The sequence below is a fragment of the Haplochromis burtoni genome, unplaced genomic scaffold (assembly GCF_018398535.1).
Source record: "Haplochromis burtoni strain Fernald_Lab_line unplaced genomic scaffold, NCSU_Asbu1 Contig_78, whole genome shotgun sequence".
NCBI lineage: Eukaryota > Metazoa > Chordata > Actinopteri > Cichliformes > Cichlidae > Haplochromis > Haplochromis burtoni.
The window spans coordinates 795030-811301 of record NW_024582439.1 but is presented as its reverse complement, the minus strand read 5'-3'; the positions used below and the strand labels follow the sequence as shown (position 1 = coordinate 811301).

General features: G+C 42.9%; 1 protein-coding gene across 5 annotated transcripts in view; it reads right to left on the bottom strand.

Moving 5' to 3' along the window:
• Positions 1–238: 238 nt before the first annotated feature.
• zfyve9a (zinc finger, FYVE domain containing 9a) overlaps positions 239–16272 on the bottom strand; it is a 38566-nt gene continuing 22532 nt past the window's right edge. For 3 of the 5 annotated variants that reach the window (XM_005924568.3, XM_005924571.3, XM_005924569.3), the window contains exons 8-19: positions 14991–15120; positions 14488–14610; positions 13224–13379; positions 11942–12166; positions 9502–9584; positions 9220–9324; positions 7115–7265; positions 6872–6952; positions 6556–6718; positions 4539–4644; positions 3890–4066; positions 239–3670 (exon numbers count right to left, since the gene is read on the bottom strand). In XM_005924568.3, coding sequence (XP_005924630.1) covers positions 3509–3670; positions 3890–4066; positions 4539–4644; positions 6556–6718; positions 6872–6952; positions 7115–7265; positions 9220–9324; positions 9502–9584; positions 11942–12166; positions 13224–13379; positions 14488–14610; positions 14991–15120 — 1662 coding nt within the window. In that variant the 3' untranslated portion in view covers positions 239–3508. The remainder of the gene's footprint in view (positions 3671–3889; positions 4067–4538; positions 4645–6555; positions 6719–6871; positions 6953–7114; positions 7266–9219; positions 9325–9501; positions 9585–11941; positions 12167–13223; positions 13380–14487; positions 14611–14990; positions 15121–16272) is intronic. The other 2 variants (XM_005924570.2, XM_014334305.2) reach the window with 1 other exon arrangement.

Here is a 16272-nt window from a genome sequence, read left to right as displayed (position 1 = left end):
TATGTCGCCTGTCATCGCTTCCTGTGTGGAAGCCATTAAAATGTTTGTTTTTACCATATAGATGTTGACACAGATCATGTGTTTCTAAAATGCTTCATAATTAACAGAATCAGTTCTTTGATTTTTGACTGAATCTGCTGATCCTGCTCTAAAACGAACCAATAAAAAAATTCCTGTTTTAAATGTGTACTGTCAAGTTTTTTCAAACATAAAAAAAAGTAAATAACAAATACTCGTCTCAATTTTCTATAAGTTTTTATTTTACATATACTACAGTATTTTTGACAAAGGAGGGGGAAAGATGAACAGGCTTTTTGGCTTTTCAAACTGATTTATTAAAAAATAATAATAAAGAACTGAACAAGTTCATATTTTTGTGGAGAATTTTCTGACTGTTGAAATGCAAAGTTGACTCGCTCCAGTCGCCTTTTCTGGCTCATTTCTGTTTGCATGCAGTGTTATAGGTTTAAACAGTAACATCTTACAACTGAATACAAAACAAATGCTACTTTTTCAAACAAATTGCACCTTTTTTTCTTCTTTTTTTGGATTTCGGGCATATTGCACACTTCAGATAATGCAAAAAAGGAAAAAAAGAATTAAACAGTAACAAAAGAGCGAGTCAGAAAAATAGATCCTCGTGCCCCCCTTTTCATTATGCTAATTTATTTTGTTTTTTTTAAAAGAAACACAGTGATTGACCCACACTGCTTCTGGTATGATCACAGTAAAATAACCCAGAAGTGGTGAACTTTGACCTTTTTTTTTCCTTTTAAACTAAACGTTACTTTGCTACAGTAGCTCCTAAAAGATTCTGATTAATAAATGAATGCAGAGCGGCTACAGGTCAGATTTAAACTTCAAGCGTCGGCTCTTCTGCAGATTTTCCTCTGATTGTCTGATTCTCACTCGAGATTGTTTTACATCAGCACAATTAACGATGGAGAAATTAGCATAATGCAGAATGGTTACTGTACAGAGCTTTTTAAACACAGCAGGGTGGGGTTTTTTTTTTTCTTTCTCGTTTTTGTGATCAGTCTCGTCAGAAACAAGAGCACATTTTACAGATTTAAACAGAAACATGAGGAATACATTCTTAGACTTCTTGTCCAGGTCCATGTTGTTGAAGGAGAGCAGAGTCCAGATCAGGCGGTGAACCTCCAACGTGCCTGATTTTAGAAAACACCTCAGAGGTTCAGGGTGTTTAGAGAAGTCTTGACTTCGAGGTTTGGAAGGATGCAGACAACTTGAGATGAGATACATTCAGCTTCGGGTCATTTAAGTCTCGACAAATACTGACCTCTTACTTCCAGGACGCCCTGATGCTCACTTTAAACTCTCCTGTAAATGGCTTAAATCCAGTGCACTGCATCTGCAAGTTAATACAGTTTATTTATATATAATAATATTATATTTATCAGTTATTCTCGTTATGATTAAAAAGACAAAAATGAGGTGAAGATTTTTTTCGACCTCTGCTGAACCAACACTGAATGACTGATGAGATTAAAACCTGACTCTCCCCCCCTTCGCACATTTATGTACAGATTGATTATCGATAAAGCATCAGAACCTTTATTTAAATCAGCTGTCTGAACGATAATACTGGGATCTCTGGAGGCTACAGATGTTTCAGGTGTGATCAAGGAGAAATCGTCCTGCCTACAAAAGTATGTACAACGAGTGAAGTAAAGCATCTGGTGACTGATGAGTAAAGCTTAAGTGAATCTGAAATGGTTTTCATTTTCCTTTTCTCCCTTGATGAAACACTACTGCAGGCACTGAGCACCACGGTGCAAAAAAAAAAAAAAAAAAAAAAAAAAGGGAAAGTAATCACCACCTCCTTCCACGATGATTACTACTGTTTTGAAACAGAAATAGTCCAAACTTTTCAGTAACGGATATGACTCTCCCTTGCACCAGCATCCGTGCTACACAGAGGCAGGTTTTACCCAGAATTCAATGCTTCAGGACCTCCGGCTGCCACAGTGATGTGCGATCAGGAAGCAGGAGGTCAGTCCCGATACCCACACTTAAGGAGCATCCGAGCAGGAGCCATGAATGTAGTTTCCATCGCTGTGCAGGTGCATTTTTTGTAATGGCCACCAGGGGGCGAGTCCTGTGGCTGTAACAAAAAAAAAAACTTGCTTGGCTCTTGGCTCATTCTTCGCGACCTCAGCAAACACCTTCCTGGTGACTGTTTGTGCTCAATCACCAGTGTCATGTCGTGCATCGCAATGTGATTCACATATGATGACCAGCTCATAACTAGCAGATTTTAATAAAATAGTGTTAAGTCTAACGGGTCAAAACATATCTGCAGGTTAGATTATAAGATGGAACCGCTGTTGTAGTTTATTTGATTTCTTTTGTGTTTAGAGACCAAAATTAACTATTTGGCTCCAACTGATATTTTGAGCTCTGGAGTGCTGCTTTATGTACCAAAGGGCAGAATTGCAGCAGGTTTAACCAAAACTTGCAGCTCTTTCAATTGGTATTAAAGGCTGTATTATCCTCCATTCTCTCATAGCATTTGATTGAAGGCTGTGTGTCACTGCAGGAGAGGTCCTATCTGTCACAGTTCTGCTCATAATTTAGTCACTACTTCTGGTTGATTCGTTTGTATTTGTGCAGCCATGGCCGTTTCAGCTTTACTCTCACAGTGTTAAGGCGACCTTTAGGGAATAATCTGCCGCTTTGTGAAAATGCACGAGAGCTCAGGGTGTCCTGACCTGTGAGGACGGCTGCAATTACAGAGACGTCACTGATCACTACGGGTTTGTGTCTGGTAGAAAGGAGAGAGTGCTTTCTCCTTAAAAACTCTGCAGCTCTGCAGATTGTTAATTCTACAGCTCCTCTGATAATAGACAGAATAATTCATCATCCTATTCACACACACCCTGGTTTTACTCATTTCATAATTCACTCATTTGTCTAAAATCATGAAGCTAAAGCTGCATTTAAGAGAAAAGTTGAGAGGCTTAATAAATCCCACAATTCATCACGCTCAGCTTTTAGGTTCATAGACACTATTCTAATGGCACTGGTTTACTAATTTATAACAAGGCTAAACACCCTGTGACCCTTTCATTGTAATAAACACTCTTCTTACTTAAACTCCGAATGAGATAAGAAAATTTTACTTAGTGTCTTCATCCCTTCCTGGATGCGTTCGCTATCTGAGGACAAACTGCACAATATCGGCCGCCTGACGCTCGTTGCGTGGCAGCTTCTCAGAGGCAGCAAAAGTGTGGGTATCAGGACGGACACAGTGTGATCTGTGGAGACATCCTGACTGGCGTGACAGGTGATCCTATTCAGAGCTTCCTCAGACCGTGGGTGGATGCATAGGTTTGGCTTGAGGAATGCTACCCTGCCGGGCACGGCACAGTTTTCGGGCTCTTTTGAAGTGCAAACGGCCGAAGGGAGATGATGTCAGAAAAACAAGAAGAAGAAGAAGAAGTTTGGAGGTGAGAAGGGGTGCAGGTTGGTGGGATGTCTGAAGTTCCTAAGAGATGATCTCCAGGATGTAGAAGATCAGCTCCATGACCACCGGGCCCTCGCTCAGTTGACACGCCCCGCCGTGAATGACGGGGATCAGAGCGCTGTCCAGGTCGCTCAGGTACTGAGGCAGGAGAGGCTGGCCGTTGCTTCCGACCAGATAACCCACCTGCGGAGAATGAAAGGGTGAAGTCATACCAAAGATCTAGTGTAAACTGGCACATCGGGCAGATTTCTGATGGTTTTCTGCAGATTTATGAAGAGTTTGAAAAATAATGTGGACTGTGGCAGGGTTCAGTCTTTAGAAGGATTCGTTCCGTTGTTGATGCAAAGGTCTGTTTACACATCAGGGTCTACATCTATAAAACAAACCTTCTCAGAGTCCTACCTGGTCAGAGTCCAGAGTGACCCTCAGTCCTAGTTTGGCCATGCCGTCCTCCTTCAGCAGCTTCAGGTGTGGACACAGAGCCATACAGAACGCTCTCGCCACGTTCTCCGTGAGGCGGCTGTGGTCGGCCGGGTCGCTCAGGACACTGGTTTGGTCTTCGCTCTGGAGGAAGAACACCTGAGAGCAGCACAGAAAAACAACTTTCTAATAAGATCTGCAGACTTGAAAACAGATACATATATTTTTGGGGTTGTTTGTAATATGTGATAATGAGGAGATTGGGTTAGAACAGCAGAGGAAGGTGACTCAGACTTTTTGAGATAAACTGACCTCTTTTTTTTTTTTTTCCCCCCCCAACCTCCTGAGCACAAAAACAGGGTCTTAAAGCTGCACTCAACTTTTTCTCTAAATAAAACAATCCTTGAACTTGTATTAACACAATATGTTAAATCCTCTCATCTTCCTACTGTATATGAGGAGAAATTATCATGGCGTGCTGGCGTGTGTCATCAGAGTTTACTTTAGCCTGAGTTAATGGAGCTGCAGCCTCGCGGGATGAAGGTTAAAACAGTTTAAGCTGTCTGTCCTGAGAGGCTTCAGTGGTGGCCTGATTTCCTCACTGGCGCTCGGTAAAATGAGCAGACTGTACCTCGGTCCAGCGGATGACTTTGCCGTTTGCTCTGAACTCGGAGCCGTGGAAGATCTTGACACTGGGTATGGACTCCATGGACTTCCCGTCGATTGGGCTGATGACGCTGAACAAACACACAAAAGACAACTTACAAATGAAGCGCGCAAGTAAGCAAAAGCTGATTCTTTGTGGGAGACCCAAATAAACCGCTTCTGCAGCATCTGAGCCCTTTGCCCTTGAGCAAAGCGCTGACCTGCCAGCTGCTCGGCTGGAGCAGCAAAAGCACCAACATCAAAGCATCAAGTAGAGGCCGAAGCCAGCTCATTTTTTTTGCTGGTTGTTTTTGATTTTTAAAATTGCAGGGTTTTTTGCCCTCTGTGTGAGCGAACACCAGTTTGTTTTTTTAACGGTTCCTGGGCAAATGTTAAACGAGACCTCGCTGCCTTGCATCATTAAGTTATTCCACTGTGTGGACGCCTTTAAAGGTCATGCTGCTCTAAACGCTCCATTTAAGGCCGTTTTTCCTCAGTTGGTACTGAGGTGCCTTGAACTTTGAACCCTGGTTGGGCTCCTTCTGTGTGGAGTTTGCACTGGTTCCTTCTGGGTATTCCAGCTTAGGCTGTGCGATAGGACCAAAATCTCATATCCCGATATAAGAATTCTATCATCCCGATAACGATATAAATCACAAAAATGTAACATTTTCTGTAAATTATGTGAATCTCAGGCAGCTCGACTTGCGGGAAGTGTTTCCAGCTGCGGTCGTGTTTTAACCGATGCATGAAACTATACATTTTTAGACATAAGTGGTAACGGCCGCCGTTTTCTTTATTACACGGCGTGCTGCGGGGAAAAGCCTGTTCTAACGTTTGAGTCTAAGCTTTATTTTTTAGCACCTGGAGGCTCTTTTTTTACTTCTCATCCGTAAATAATCTGCTCTTTCACGTGATTCAGTTTATTTTGAAAAGTCTCAACAGGATCTTGAGCTTTATTGTGAAAGGTTTGTGTGGAACATAAACAAGCGGACACGCGATGGTGTTACCGTTGTTGTTGCTAAGGACAACGCATAAAAACAGGCGCTTTGTAGTGTAGTTATATTAAATATAAGAGAAAGAGAGAACTTTAAGAAATTAATATAGCCACTACAGTGACCATCAAAACGATGAAAAAAATATTGCCGTAAACAGTTTATTTTGCGACACCACGAAACAAACGATAGCTTAAAATGAAACGATAGACGTTTTTATATCGTCATCCGATATATATGGTTATATCGAACAGCCCTATTCCAGCTTCCTCTCACAGTCCAAAGAAACACATGTTAGGTTATCTGTTAACTGTAAACGGCCCTGAGTGAAAGGCTTTAACTGTATAAAATTAAGTGTCGAACGAATGTGTAGTTAAATGGTCATCTTAGCCATACAGCCCACCTGCTGCTCAGATCATCTGTTTGTGAGGGGCAGCCAATCAGAAAAAAAAAGCTGTCTTAGAGGGAGATGAGCTAAAACAGCTCGTTTCAGTCACTGGATCAATGCTGGATCAGGTGACCCTGAACTATTCCTTAATTATGCAGCAATAGGCTTCTGGTGGGCTGTTCTATTTTATGAATAAACATGAAAGAAAAGAGCGCAATATACAATATACTGTAGACCAACTCAGATTGTGTGACAGTGGCTGAGGGTTAAAACAGCTTCTGTGCAGTGAAAATATCCTCTTAATGAAGTCATATCGTATCTGGTGACAGGTCTGAATTAGACTGAACAGTGAAGAGTCGCTTTTAAATGAGCAGATTTTATCATCCTGCTCTAAAATTGATTGCAGCGGTCCGGATCTCACAGCCGTGTCAGACTGCATCATTCCACCCTGCTAAGATTCTCCCTCACAGGGCTTCCCCCGGCGTGCATAATGACTTTTTATAGCAAAGTAGTAAATGCAGCGCCCGGGAAGCTATCAGTTCAATTGTCCGTGACATAAATGCATCTCTTCCAGCTCCCCTTCCCCTCCTGACTTCCCTCCCCCCTCCACCCCATCTCACCCTTTGTTGAAATTGTGATCATCCTCCGTCCACTGGATGTGGACGACCTCCTGGTTCTCCTCCTGGTCAGCTTTACCGCACGTGATGGTGAAGTCTTTCATGTCCCTCAGGGCTTGACGTAGAGAGTCCATCGTCTCAGCTGTGATCTGAATCATGACGCCATCTATAGGAGGAAAAAAGCTGCTCAGTTGCTTTACTCAGTACTGAGGATCATGATTATTTACTTTATTTATTTATTTTAACTTTAGTGACAATTCTTTTGACTAATTTCAACATTTCTGCAGCCAACGTGTAGCTTTGCTGACGCTGTTCTCACCTTCCACGATGCTGGTCTTGGCTAAGAAGCCAGACGAGGCTTTCAAAGCACCACTGAACACAAAGAAGCAGGCTCCAGTAACTGAAACAAACAAAGAGATAAAGTAAGAGGCTGAGCTACTTTCAGGCAAACAGATGAGACAAACAGTCAGGGGGAGGATTTTCAGGCATCGCAGCCTTCCAGACGAGCCGCAGATAAAGGAGGTCTCAAGTGTGACGGTCGAGCCGGTTTCTGAGTCGGCACCTTTGCGCGGCTGGTGATGGATGCTGATGGCCTGCGTCTGATAGTTCCCGTCATCGTTCTGGACGCACACCAAGTGGGAGTCGGCCCGGTCGTTGAAACACGCCCCCATGGCCAGCACGTGTTCGTTGGACTTGTTCATGGCCTTCATCAGCTGCAAGGACAAATAATATGCATGACTAATTAAGTAGCCCTTTGTGCGTGCGTGGAGCAGAGAGGCTGCCTGGTTAAGCCTAATTGCAGTGGGCTTGTGGGTAAAGTCCTCAGTTTAAACGGGACGGCGCTGACAGACTGTGGGAAAAGGACACGTCATGGGTGGATATCAACAGCCGAAAGATCTCCCATATTAATTCTGCTAACTCTCCTGCCTCTGCCTCTCTTTGAAGCCGTCCTTTGAAAATGTAGAAATAAAACTGAAAATCTGGAGGGTTTTAACCACTCGCTGCGCTAAAAAAGCTCGACTGCAAGCTGTTGAGCAACAGTGCCCGCTCCACATTACTGGGTTCCCATCTGTTACCGCATCGACAGCCAAACGCTACAACCGGCACCGCACTCTCCGCCGCGGCTTTATTTCTCACCCAAACGCGTATCACTTCTTCTGGTACGCCGTTCATTCACACCCTCGAGGCAGCAGCGTTATAACACGTGGGCAGCCCACACCTCATGTTCAGCTGCAGGGACTCCAGAGAGTTTGTCACGCAGCACCTACACACAGTCAGCCTCATTCACTGATGTCATTAGTCTGATGGAGGGAGTCTGCATGTTGGAAGATTGAAAAATGATGCCTGATCCTGAAAATAATGCTTAAATATGAATTATATAAGAGGAAAATCTGCTTTCCTTCATTTTCTGGAATTTGTTTTTAATGTTTAATGCGAGGATTTTACTTTCTATTCATTTTATAAAGACAAACACTCAAAAAACAGATCCATCACAGAGGTGGAGTGCAAGCCAGAGTTATAACATTCTTTTATAATTTCTGTAATTTTATTTCATTTTGTAATTCTTATTTAATTTCTGTTTATTTTAAATTTCATTCAGCTTCCTAAGTAGGTTTTGCTTGTTTAAGTTTGGATTGTATTACTTTCACCACCAACTTTAGTCTTTTTATTCATTATAAATGGTGTTTATCAGGATATAACGAGTTCAGAACAGGTGAACAAATCCCAGTTTTAAATAAAAACACGTGCACTAAATCTTTCATGCTGATTAAAGAAATGTGACCACACTGAGAAAGACTGAAACTAAAGACTCCATATAACAAATGTATACAGGCAGCTGTGAGTCCATCTGTCAGAGATTACACAAAAACTACGCAACCAAAGTTTATGCAACTTAGAGGCAGTGAATGTTTCCAATAAAATCTCAGGACATGTCCTGAATATAATGTTGATTTCTAGCTGTGGTAAATCAAACGTCAATCGTAGGTGGACCAAAGAATTATGACCAAGGCGACTACAGGTATGAGACCTTTGAAATGTGACTTTCAATGTAATTAAACATCAGGCTTGTGATTCGCTCAGTTCTAAATGAATAGCGTTAAAACGTTTATATTATTACGAAGAAAGTATCCCAAGTAAGAAAAATACCCAAACAACGTCCCCTGTTCCTGAGTTTGAAGCACTGCTGAAACACAGCAAAGGTTTCAGGTCATTAACTTTAAATGTATAGATGTAATTTTTACACCATTAATCTTCTCACATGCAGAGACTAACACGCTGGATGGCCAGAGGAACCTTTTTCTCGTTTATCACCTTTAGGGTTTCTCTCTATGAAAGTTTGTTTCTGCCAGTAAATAAATAAATAAATAAATAAATAGCAGGTCAAAATTTCTGCTGGCAGAAACAGGCTTCCATATTCCTCAGTGTATTCTAACTGTGAAGTTAGCTAATGCATCTCACCAGCCTGCTGTTAACGGTGATGGTTTTTAAATGTATGCATGCACCATGTAAGGGACAGACAGAGATTTGGTGAAGAAGAGCATTGTGGTTGCATTGCATGATTGAAGTGTGTAGAATGAGTGACAAAGCAGCACTATGAAGTGGAAATCTTTATCATTTTCTCTATCATTATTGTGTGAAAATAAATACAACCGGATGGGCGCTCACCTCATTGTAGCGATTGCTGGGGATCTTGATGCTCGTCTTCCTCACCTCCATGTCCACAACCAGACCTTTGACCACCGGCAGCGTGTACTGGTAGTTACGGAAGTCCTGGGACAGTGAAAAAGAAAAAAAAACAAAACATAAATGAACTGAAATGAACATCATAACAAACAAATCACTTGAATGGTTACATTCCTGTTTAGATACCCAGCATATAGCGGGGGGCTCTTTAACCTTTAAAATAATTAAAAAGTGAGCTCAGGAAGAGAAAAACAAAGCACTTACCGCCAGCAGGTTCATGATGGTGTGACCGGTCTCTCCAAAGAGCGGTTTTCTGAAGCGAACGCTGAACAGCGGGCACGGATAAACTGCAGAACACAATGATTACTGGTGATTACAGGAGAATCTTCCTCTTCCACAAATTTGGTTTCATGGACTTATATTTTTTGCTATTTTCAAAACAATTTCACAGCTGATTTCATTACACAATCCCCTAAAAAGTGAAAGAACTCAGAGGAGACAGAAGACAGAAATCCCTCTGGAGTTGTGTCAGAAATCTTGCGCAAAAAGCTGCCAAATCAAACACGTGGCTCCCCTGCTGTGACGACTCCTTATGAATTAGCAAGCAGCAGAAAATAGCGGCTTCTTTATTTCATTAGTGCTCCGGGGCTTTGTGGTCTGTAGGTTTTTTCCAGGTATTTCAATGTTACACTACTTCTTTTTTTCCTCCTCTTCATCCATAAATGCAAATGAGCAGAACAAGAGACCCCACGCATCACACACAGTGAACTCCTAATCCACAAGTGAAAAAATAAATAAATAAAAAATACAGCAGCTGCTTATTTCCTTCAGCAACTAAAGCTTCTTAGATGACTATTTTTAGCCTTATCACTGCAAACAGCCGGGGAAAAAGAGATCTCAGTATAAACTCTCATTAGCAAAGAAAGAAATAAAGCTCAGCCTCAATCTGCACTTCGTGCTGACGAGTCTCTCGGCCTTCTGCTGGTCAGCGCCGGAGGTAAGAGGTGAGAGCGTGGAGAAGAGCGCCGTTTGTGTGGTGGGCTGATTTCATGGCTGCGCAACTGTTTTGTGTTTAAGAGCTTCGACTGTGTGCGGCTTTGTTAATGTATTCTATCCGTGCTTGCTGGATGCAGACAAGGCGCTTCACAGAGCCGAGCCGGCGGTGCTCGGCACTGGCAGGTCTGGCTGTGAGAGAAGATTTGGTGAAAGCAGCGTCGCCGTTAAATCCCTCCTTCATGTGGGAATCCATGATATGAAGTCAGCTGACATACTAAGTTCTCTAGATCTTAATATTTTACCATAAAGACCCAACAGACCATTACAGGATACTCACACACTTAACGTTCCCAGGGACCTCAGTGCTGTCTAAGCTTGAAATAGGAGCAACGTTTTTTGGAGTAACCTCAGCTCATTTTAACTCAATCCTACAAACATCTGCTGCGTCTCCACTTCACTTCAGTCCACTATTCAAATTTCTGAAGCCTCTACCTCCTAAAACAGACTCCTTCCTTCCCACCATAGCCAAGTTCTGCTCTTACAGGGATCATCTTTCTCTCTAATATTACCTTATTACATAAAGCACCTTGAGGTGACTGTGGTTGTGAAGTACAGCAAAAGAAACAAACATAACTGAAGTGATGTACCCAGCAACACTACAAAATGACAAAATGTGCAGAAATGTTTGTTAAACAGGAAGTAATATGAGCAATTCACTTTTCCATGGCAACCGGGTGTTGTATGTGTGGATAACGCCGATTGAGAAACTCCAATAGGGAAACAGGTGTATTATTAAGAAACTAGTGAAGATGTTTGAGAGAAGTCAAGAAAAAAATGTTATGCCTTGGAAAATTAAAACAATAGTGTTTTATTTGCCTTTAGTTAACAAAAAAGCATTTAAGTCACCTCAGTGATTTTAAGAGATTTATAAGTTCACAGCACATTAGCCTGTGTGACTTGGATCTAATAAAGTTCGGTAAAAAGTTTGATGTGTGTTGACTGCACGTTGATGATACCTGCTGAGTTGAAGTGCGGCTGCCATTATTCTCCTGGGATGGTTCAAGACAACAGCTGGAGAACGCATCCTTACAAACAAGCTCCTGCTGCCGAAACAGCCCAATATTCTTCTTCTAACAAACTTTTTGTTTTGAATCTTTTGCTTTTATATATTCAGTTTGTTTTTGCATTAATTGTCAAGGTATTTGGTTGGTTAGTGACCAGATGTGGCAGCAGGGGTCATATTGTGACACAGCCCTCCTTAGTTTCTGGCTACACTTTGAGCCTCACTCACTGTGCCACACAGGACCAGTGTTTGGAGGAAAAGCCATAGATATGTCCACCGTTCTTTCACGTCAGACACCGAAGACGCCCGCACCTTTATCATTTGTGCATATGAATCATCTGAGGAAGTCTGTCCACACCGTAAAGAAAAAAAAATCTGGTAAAAATAGTGACGAACAGGTTTTGTGGGTAAAACAAATGTGCACAAAGTGTAAGGGCAGATTTGTAAATCACATCCAACATCTGGGATTGTTTTGTCTGTGCTTTTAAACTGCTCAGCTTCATTTTCTTTGCATATCAAACTAAATGGGAACTTCAGCTCTTTAGCAACATGTCTGAGTGCCATTAAAACAACATAATCACATCATTATTACTTCTTAATCACCGTGACGGCACAGTACGGAGCCTCGTATTCTTCTCAACTCACATCGGTACTCTGCTCCCAGCCGCAGCATGAGGCGGATGGGGAAGACCTTGGCCCAGGGCGTCTCCCATTTCTGGATGAGGATCCCGAAGAGGTAGGGCGGGTTGGGCAGGAGCAGGTCCTGCAGCGACTGGAAGGAAGGGCTGATGTAAAGGAAGCCGCCATGCTCCTTGCTGCCCAGGAAGCTCTGCGTGAAGAACGAGTGACTCAGGTGGCTCAGCACATTACCTTAAAAGAAGCAGAAGAAAAATAAGGGGAATGAGAGTGGTTAGTGATATAAGAGATGGAAGGAGGTGGAAGAGGAGGGGTTGATTGAATTAGAGAGGAAAAGCACAGCAGGGAGGAAAGAGAAAATAGAGGAGTAATGCAAGAGGCATTTGGGAGCAATGTAATAAAAAGCAGGGAATGCAAAAAGCAGAAAATTGAAAGATGAAGAGGAAGAAAAAAATAAAGTAAGAAAATGAGCACAAATGAAAAGCTAAGAAGGGAAGAGCTTTGGTCCTGAGAAGAGGAGACAGATATGAAAGGCTCAGGGATTACTCAGTGTGGCTAAGCAGCCTTGTTTAGTCTGCATTAAGTTCTACACCAAAGGCTCGCCTGCTCACTCTACAACTTAATTTTACCCATAAAAGGGTTCATGTCTCTAATTATCTGTGGGATAGATCCACGCCTTTAAATGGCACATAACATAATAATCCTAATGGCAGGAAAAAGCTCAGCAGTTAGGACTTGCTAAAGCCAGCACTTCTTCTCGAGGCCTGACGGACGCCGACCTAATCGAGACAGACACAAACAATATGGCTCCCATCCACAAACTTGAAACTGCTCCAGTGTGAATATGAAAAAGGAAACAGCCTGAGGGTAGCGAGCCGTCAAAGTCAGCTGATATTAGCAGTTTTTGCTTTGCAGCATACGGAGGTTAAAAAAAGAAAAGAAAAAACGAACTGCAAAGCGGTGGCGAGGAGTCACGCCTGGAGGGGCGCAACCTGACAGCAGGACGCTAATGTTTGGACCATTTTTCATGAACCAGACACAGCAGTGTTGGACGGTAACCCGATTTCCAAATTGAGCTCGACTGGGCGCACCTGTGGTCTCTATGAAGCAAAAAGTAGAGCTCAGACATTTTCCTCTTGTGCACTACATTTAGAGTTTGCTCATTTTTAACAGGGCAGGCCCCCGACTGAGACACCCCACCTGTGGACTCTAGACAGAACCGCTAATGAGTGGCTCCACGGTGCAGGTGGAAATGAGAGCATCCTGGTGGAGCTGCTGATGTTGTTCTTACCACTGAGGGCCTCCTGGTAGAGCTGCACAAAGTGGGTGAAGATGTCTTTGGGGATGGTCTTCTCATCTGGCAGACACTGGAGGAGAATGACGACCTCGGCCTGGCCGACGGCATGCATCCCTTTAGTCGTCACGTACCAGCACTTCCTGTTTACGTCTGTGGGGTTAGAGGGAAAACGTGTCAGGGCACAGCTACATTAGAGGCCCCTTTACGGAAGTGATCTAACATGTTTTATATGAATAATAATCCATTTAAAAAAAAAAAAAAATCAGAAGAACCACCATATACAGTCAGGCCGAACAACATATTCATAACACGTTTTACAAACAACACAACCCTAACTTGAAAGCTGTCAGTAGGGGGCCACCACAGGTGTTGCCCCCTCCTGGTCATTTTAGAGAATGTGGTTCAGGGGGTTGGGAAGCTCATCTTGTAACTGGAACGTTACCGGTTCGATCCCCTGCTCTGTCTGTCTTGGTTGTTGTGTCCTTGGGCAAGACACTTCACCTACCGCCTACTGGTGTTGGCCAGAGGGTCCGATGGCGAGATATGGCAGCCTCGCTTCTGTCAGTCTGCCCCAGGGCAGCTGTGGCTACAACTGTAGCTTGCCTCCACCAGTGTGTGAATGTAAGAGTGACTGAATAGTGGAAAAGCACTATATAAATGCAATCCATTATTATTATTATTAAGGCGCTCCTCATTGGCTTAACCCAGAAACTCTGCAATCCAGATTTTTAAAACTGTCATACATAATGCAAAGTATTGATGTATGGGACAAACGGTATGAGACAACATTTATAAATCATGATTTGTGATACACATTTATGAGTATTATTCAGTAGTATTGTGGCATTTCTTCTTATACGCCACACACTGCATTAGCGTGGCAGCTCTTTCAGGAATGTCTGAATGAATGCATAATGAACATCTGTGTAACAGAGCTGTGTGTGTGTGTGAATGGCAAAAAGCTGTTACTTTAACAGATACAGTAAGTGAACCAGGCAGTACATATTCTACGTCCTAACTCCTCAGGCATTTGAGCATGTTTGAGCATGGCTACTCAGTAATTCACAAGAAAAGAAAAAAAAGAGAGCTAAAATCAGCCATCATAAAAAATGTATATAGTCCAAATATGTATTTTGCCTTTTTCCCTTTTGTCATCAAAAAATTATTAATTTAGAAGTCTGACTCTACGCTCACTGCTGCTCCTCTTCTTTTAAAAACCCCCCAAAAATCCTCCCCCCAGAACAGTGCTTTAACTCACAGTTGACAAGCTTGACCATGGCGAGCAGGTTCGCGTTGAGCACGAAGACCAGTGGGTCTGGGCCTCCCTCCTCCAACTGTTGCATGAGGACGATCTCCGACGGTCTCTCCTCCACTGCGTAATCTGCAGGTGGTCGGAGCGGAGTAGAAGAAGAAACAGGTAGCGGGAGGAGTCAAGGCAAAGTTAAGATAAATGAGAGGAACGGAGAATGAGAGACGGTGATGTCAGAATGAGAGTCAAGAGAGAGGAGGAGAGGGTTGAAGATGGTAAAATGAGTACAAAATCAAATTAGGAAGCAGCTAAAAACTCTCCCAAGCAATCGCTTATAACCACAGCATTACCGTGTTCAAACCCACCCCCCCCGCCCCCTCTTAGCAATGAGTGGTCGAAACATGAGCGGTGACGGTATAAGCACGAGAGAAACAACATTTAAGAAAAGCACAAAAACGGCAGCTGACGGAGCAATGAGGAGGCAGCAGAACGGTGGGGATGAGGGCAAGCACCTGTGATGTGGCCTCCCGTACCTCCTTTGACTCCGGTGGAGATGAGGATGGGAGGGAGCCCATCCTCCGGGATCAGGCTGAGAGAGCTGCCCACGGGGCTGCCCACTGGGGCAACAGGGGTATGGGCTGCCTGAGGGTGGAGAGAAGAGGTGGGGGGGTGTGGAGTTAGATGTACTGAAGGTTATAACACACAGTGAGATGTAATAATACAGACAATACTCAGGAACTATGGCTGAGATTGGCAGAACAGGTTCAACAAGCATTAAGTGTAACTATATATTAATAACAGAGCAGGTTGGATTTAAATATCAGCAGTGCTCTTTAAAATAATCCAAGAAGAAGAAAAATACTTGAAACAATACAAAACTGACATTTCAGCCATTTGGTCCCTTATATCCTTAAAGCTGCAATGATCAATATTAGCAGGTGGAGAGCATGAGTCACACAGCTTCGACAGCATCTCATAACTTCACCATCTAGTTCACTAAGACTGTTACTCCACAGCAGTGTGACTGTGCTGTAAAAGCAGAGTGGAGTACTCAGCAGCTGAAAGCCGGTTAGAGGGTAAGGGAGTAGAAATTAGAGCCACGCTGATCAGGTGGGCAGAAAACAACTCCACAAAAATACTAATTGTTGCTCCGCTGGATGTGTAGACGGGCGACTGCTTATGAACTCATTCACTTCTCTTTAAACTTTACCTTGGATATTTTTGCCAATGTGATTTTTACATTTATTGAACTGTTCAGTAATGATCCAAAACAATTTAGCCTGAGAGATTTAAAAGGCATCTATTATGATTAATCCCTGTGAGCTGAAGCCAGCCACACACCGCTCTGTCTGTTTTCTGAGGGGCAGCCAATCAGAAGAAACCTGTTTGCAGCCTGGAACAAAAAATAAATAAACATGTTTTGTTTGGTGTGGACATTTCATTACAATTGTATGTGTGTGATGGTGTTTTTTTTCACCACTTTACTTATTTGTTTGACTTTTCTAAGGCTTCAAGTTGGAACCGTAGCTCCCTTGACTGACAGGTGCTACAGCTGACCGCTGTGTGTGCCACTGAATTAGACCAGAGTTGTGCTGCTGGTGCCTTTTGGAGAATTCTAATATTCCTGTGGCTTCCTGTTGGAATACTTTATTAGTTTGTTACTTGGCACTGCTCAGTGCCTGTACATTGCAACCCTATACTTTATGAATGCAGCTTGCTAACCGTGATTGTGAGCATTAGCTGATAACTTAGCATTCCACCTTCTTGTCCAAATATGGACATTTTCTGTCCATA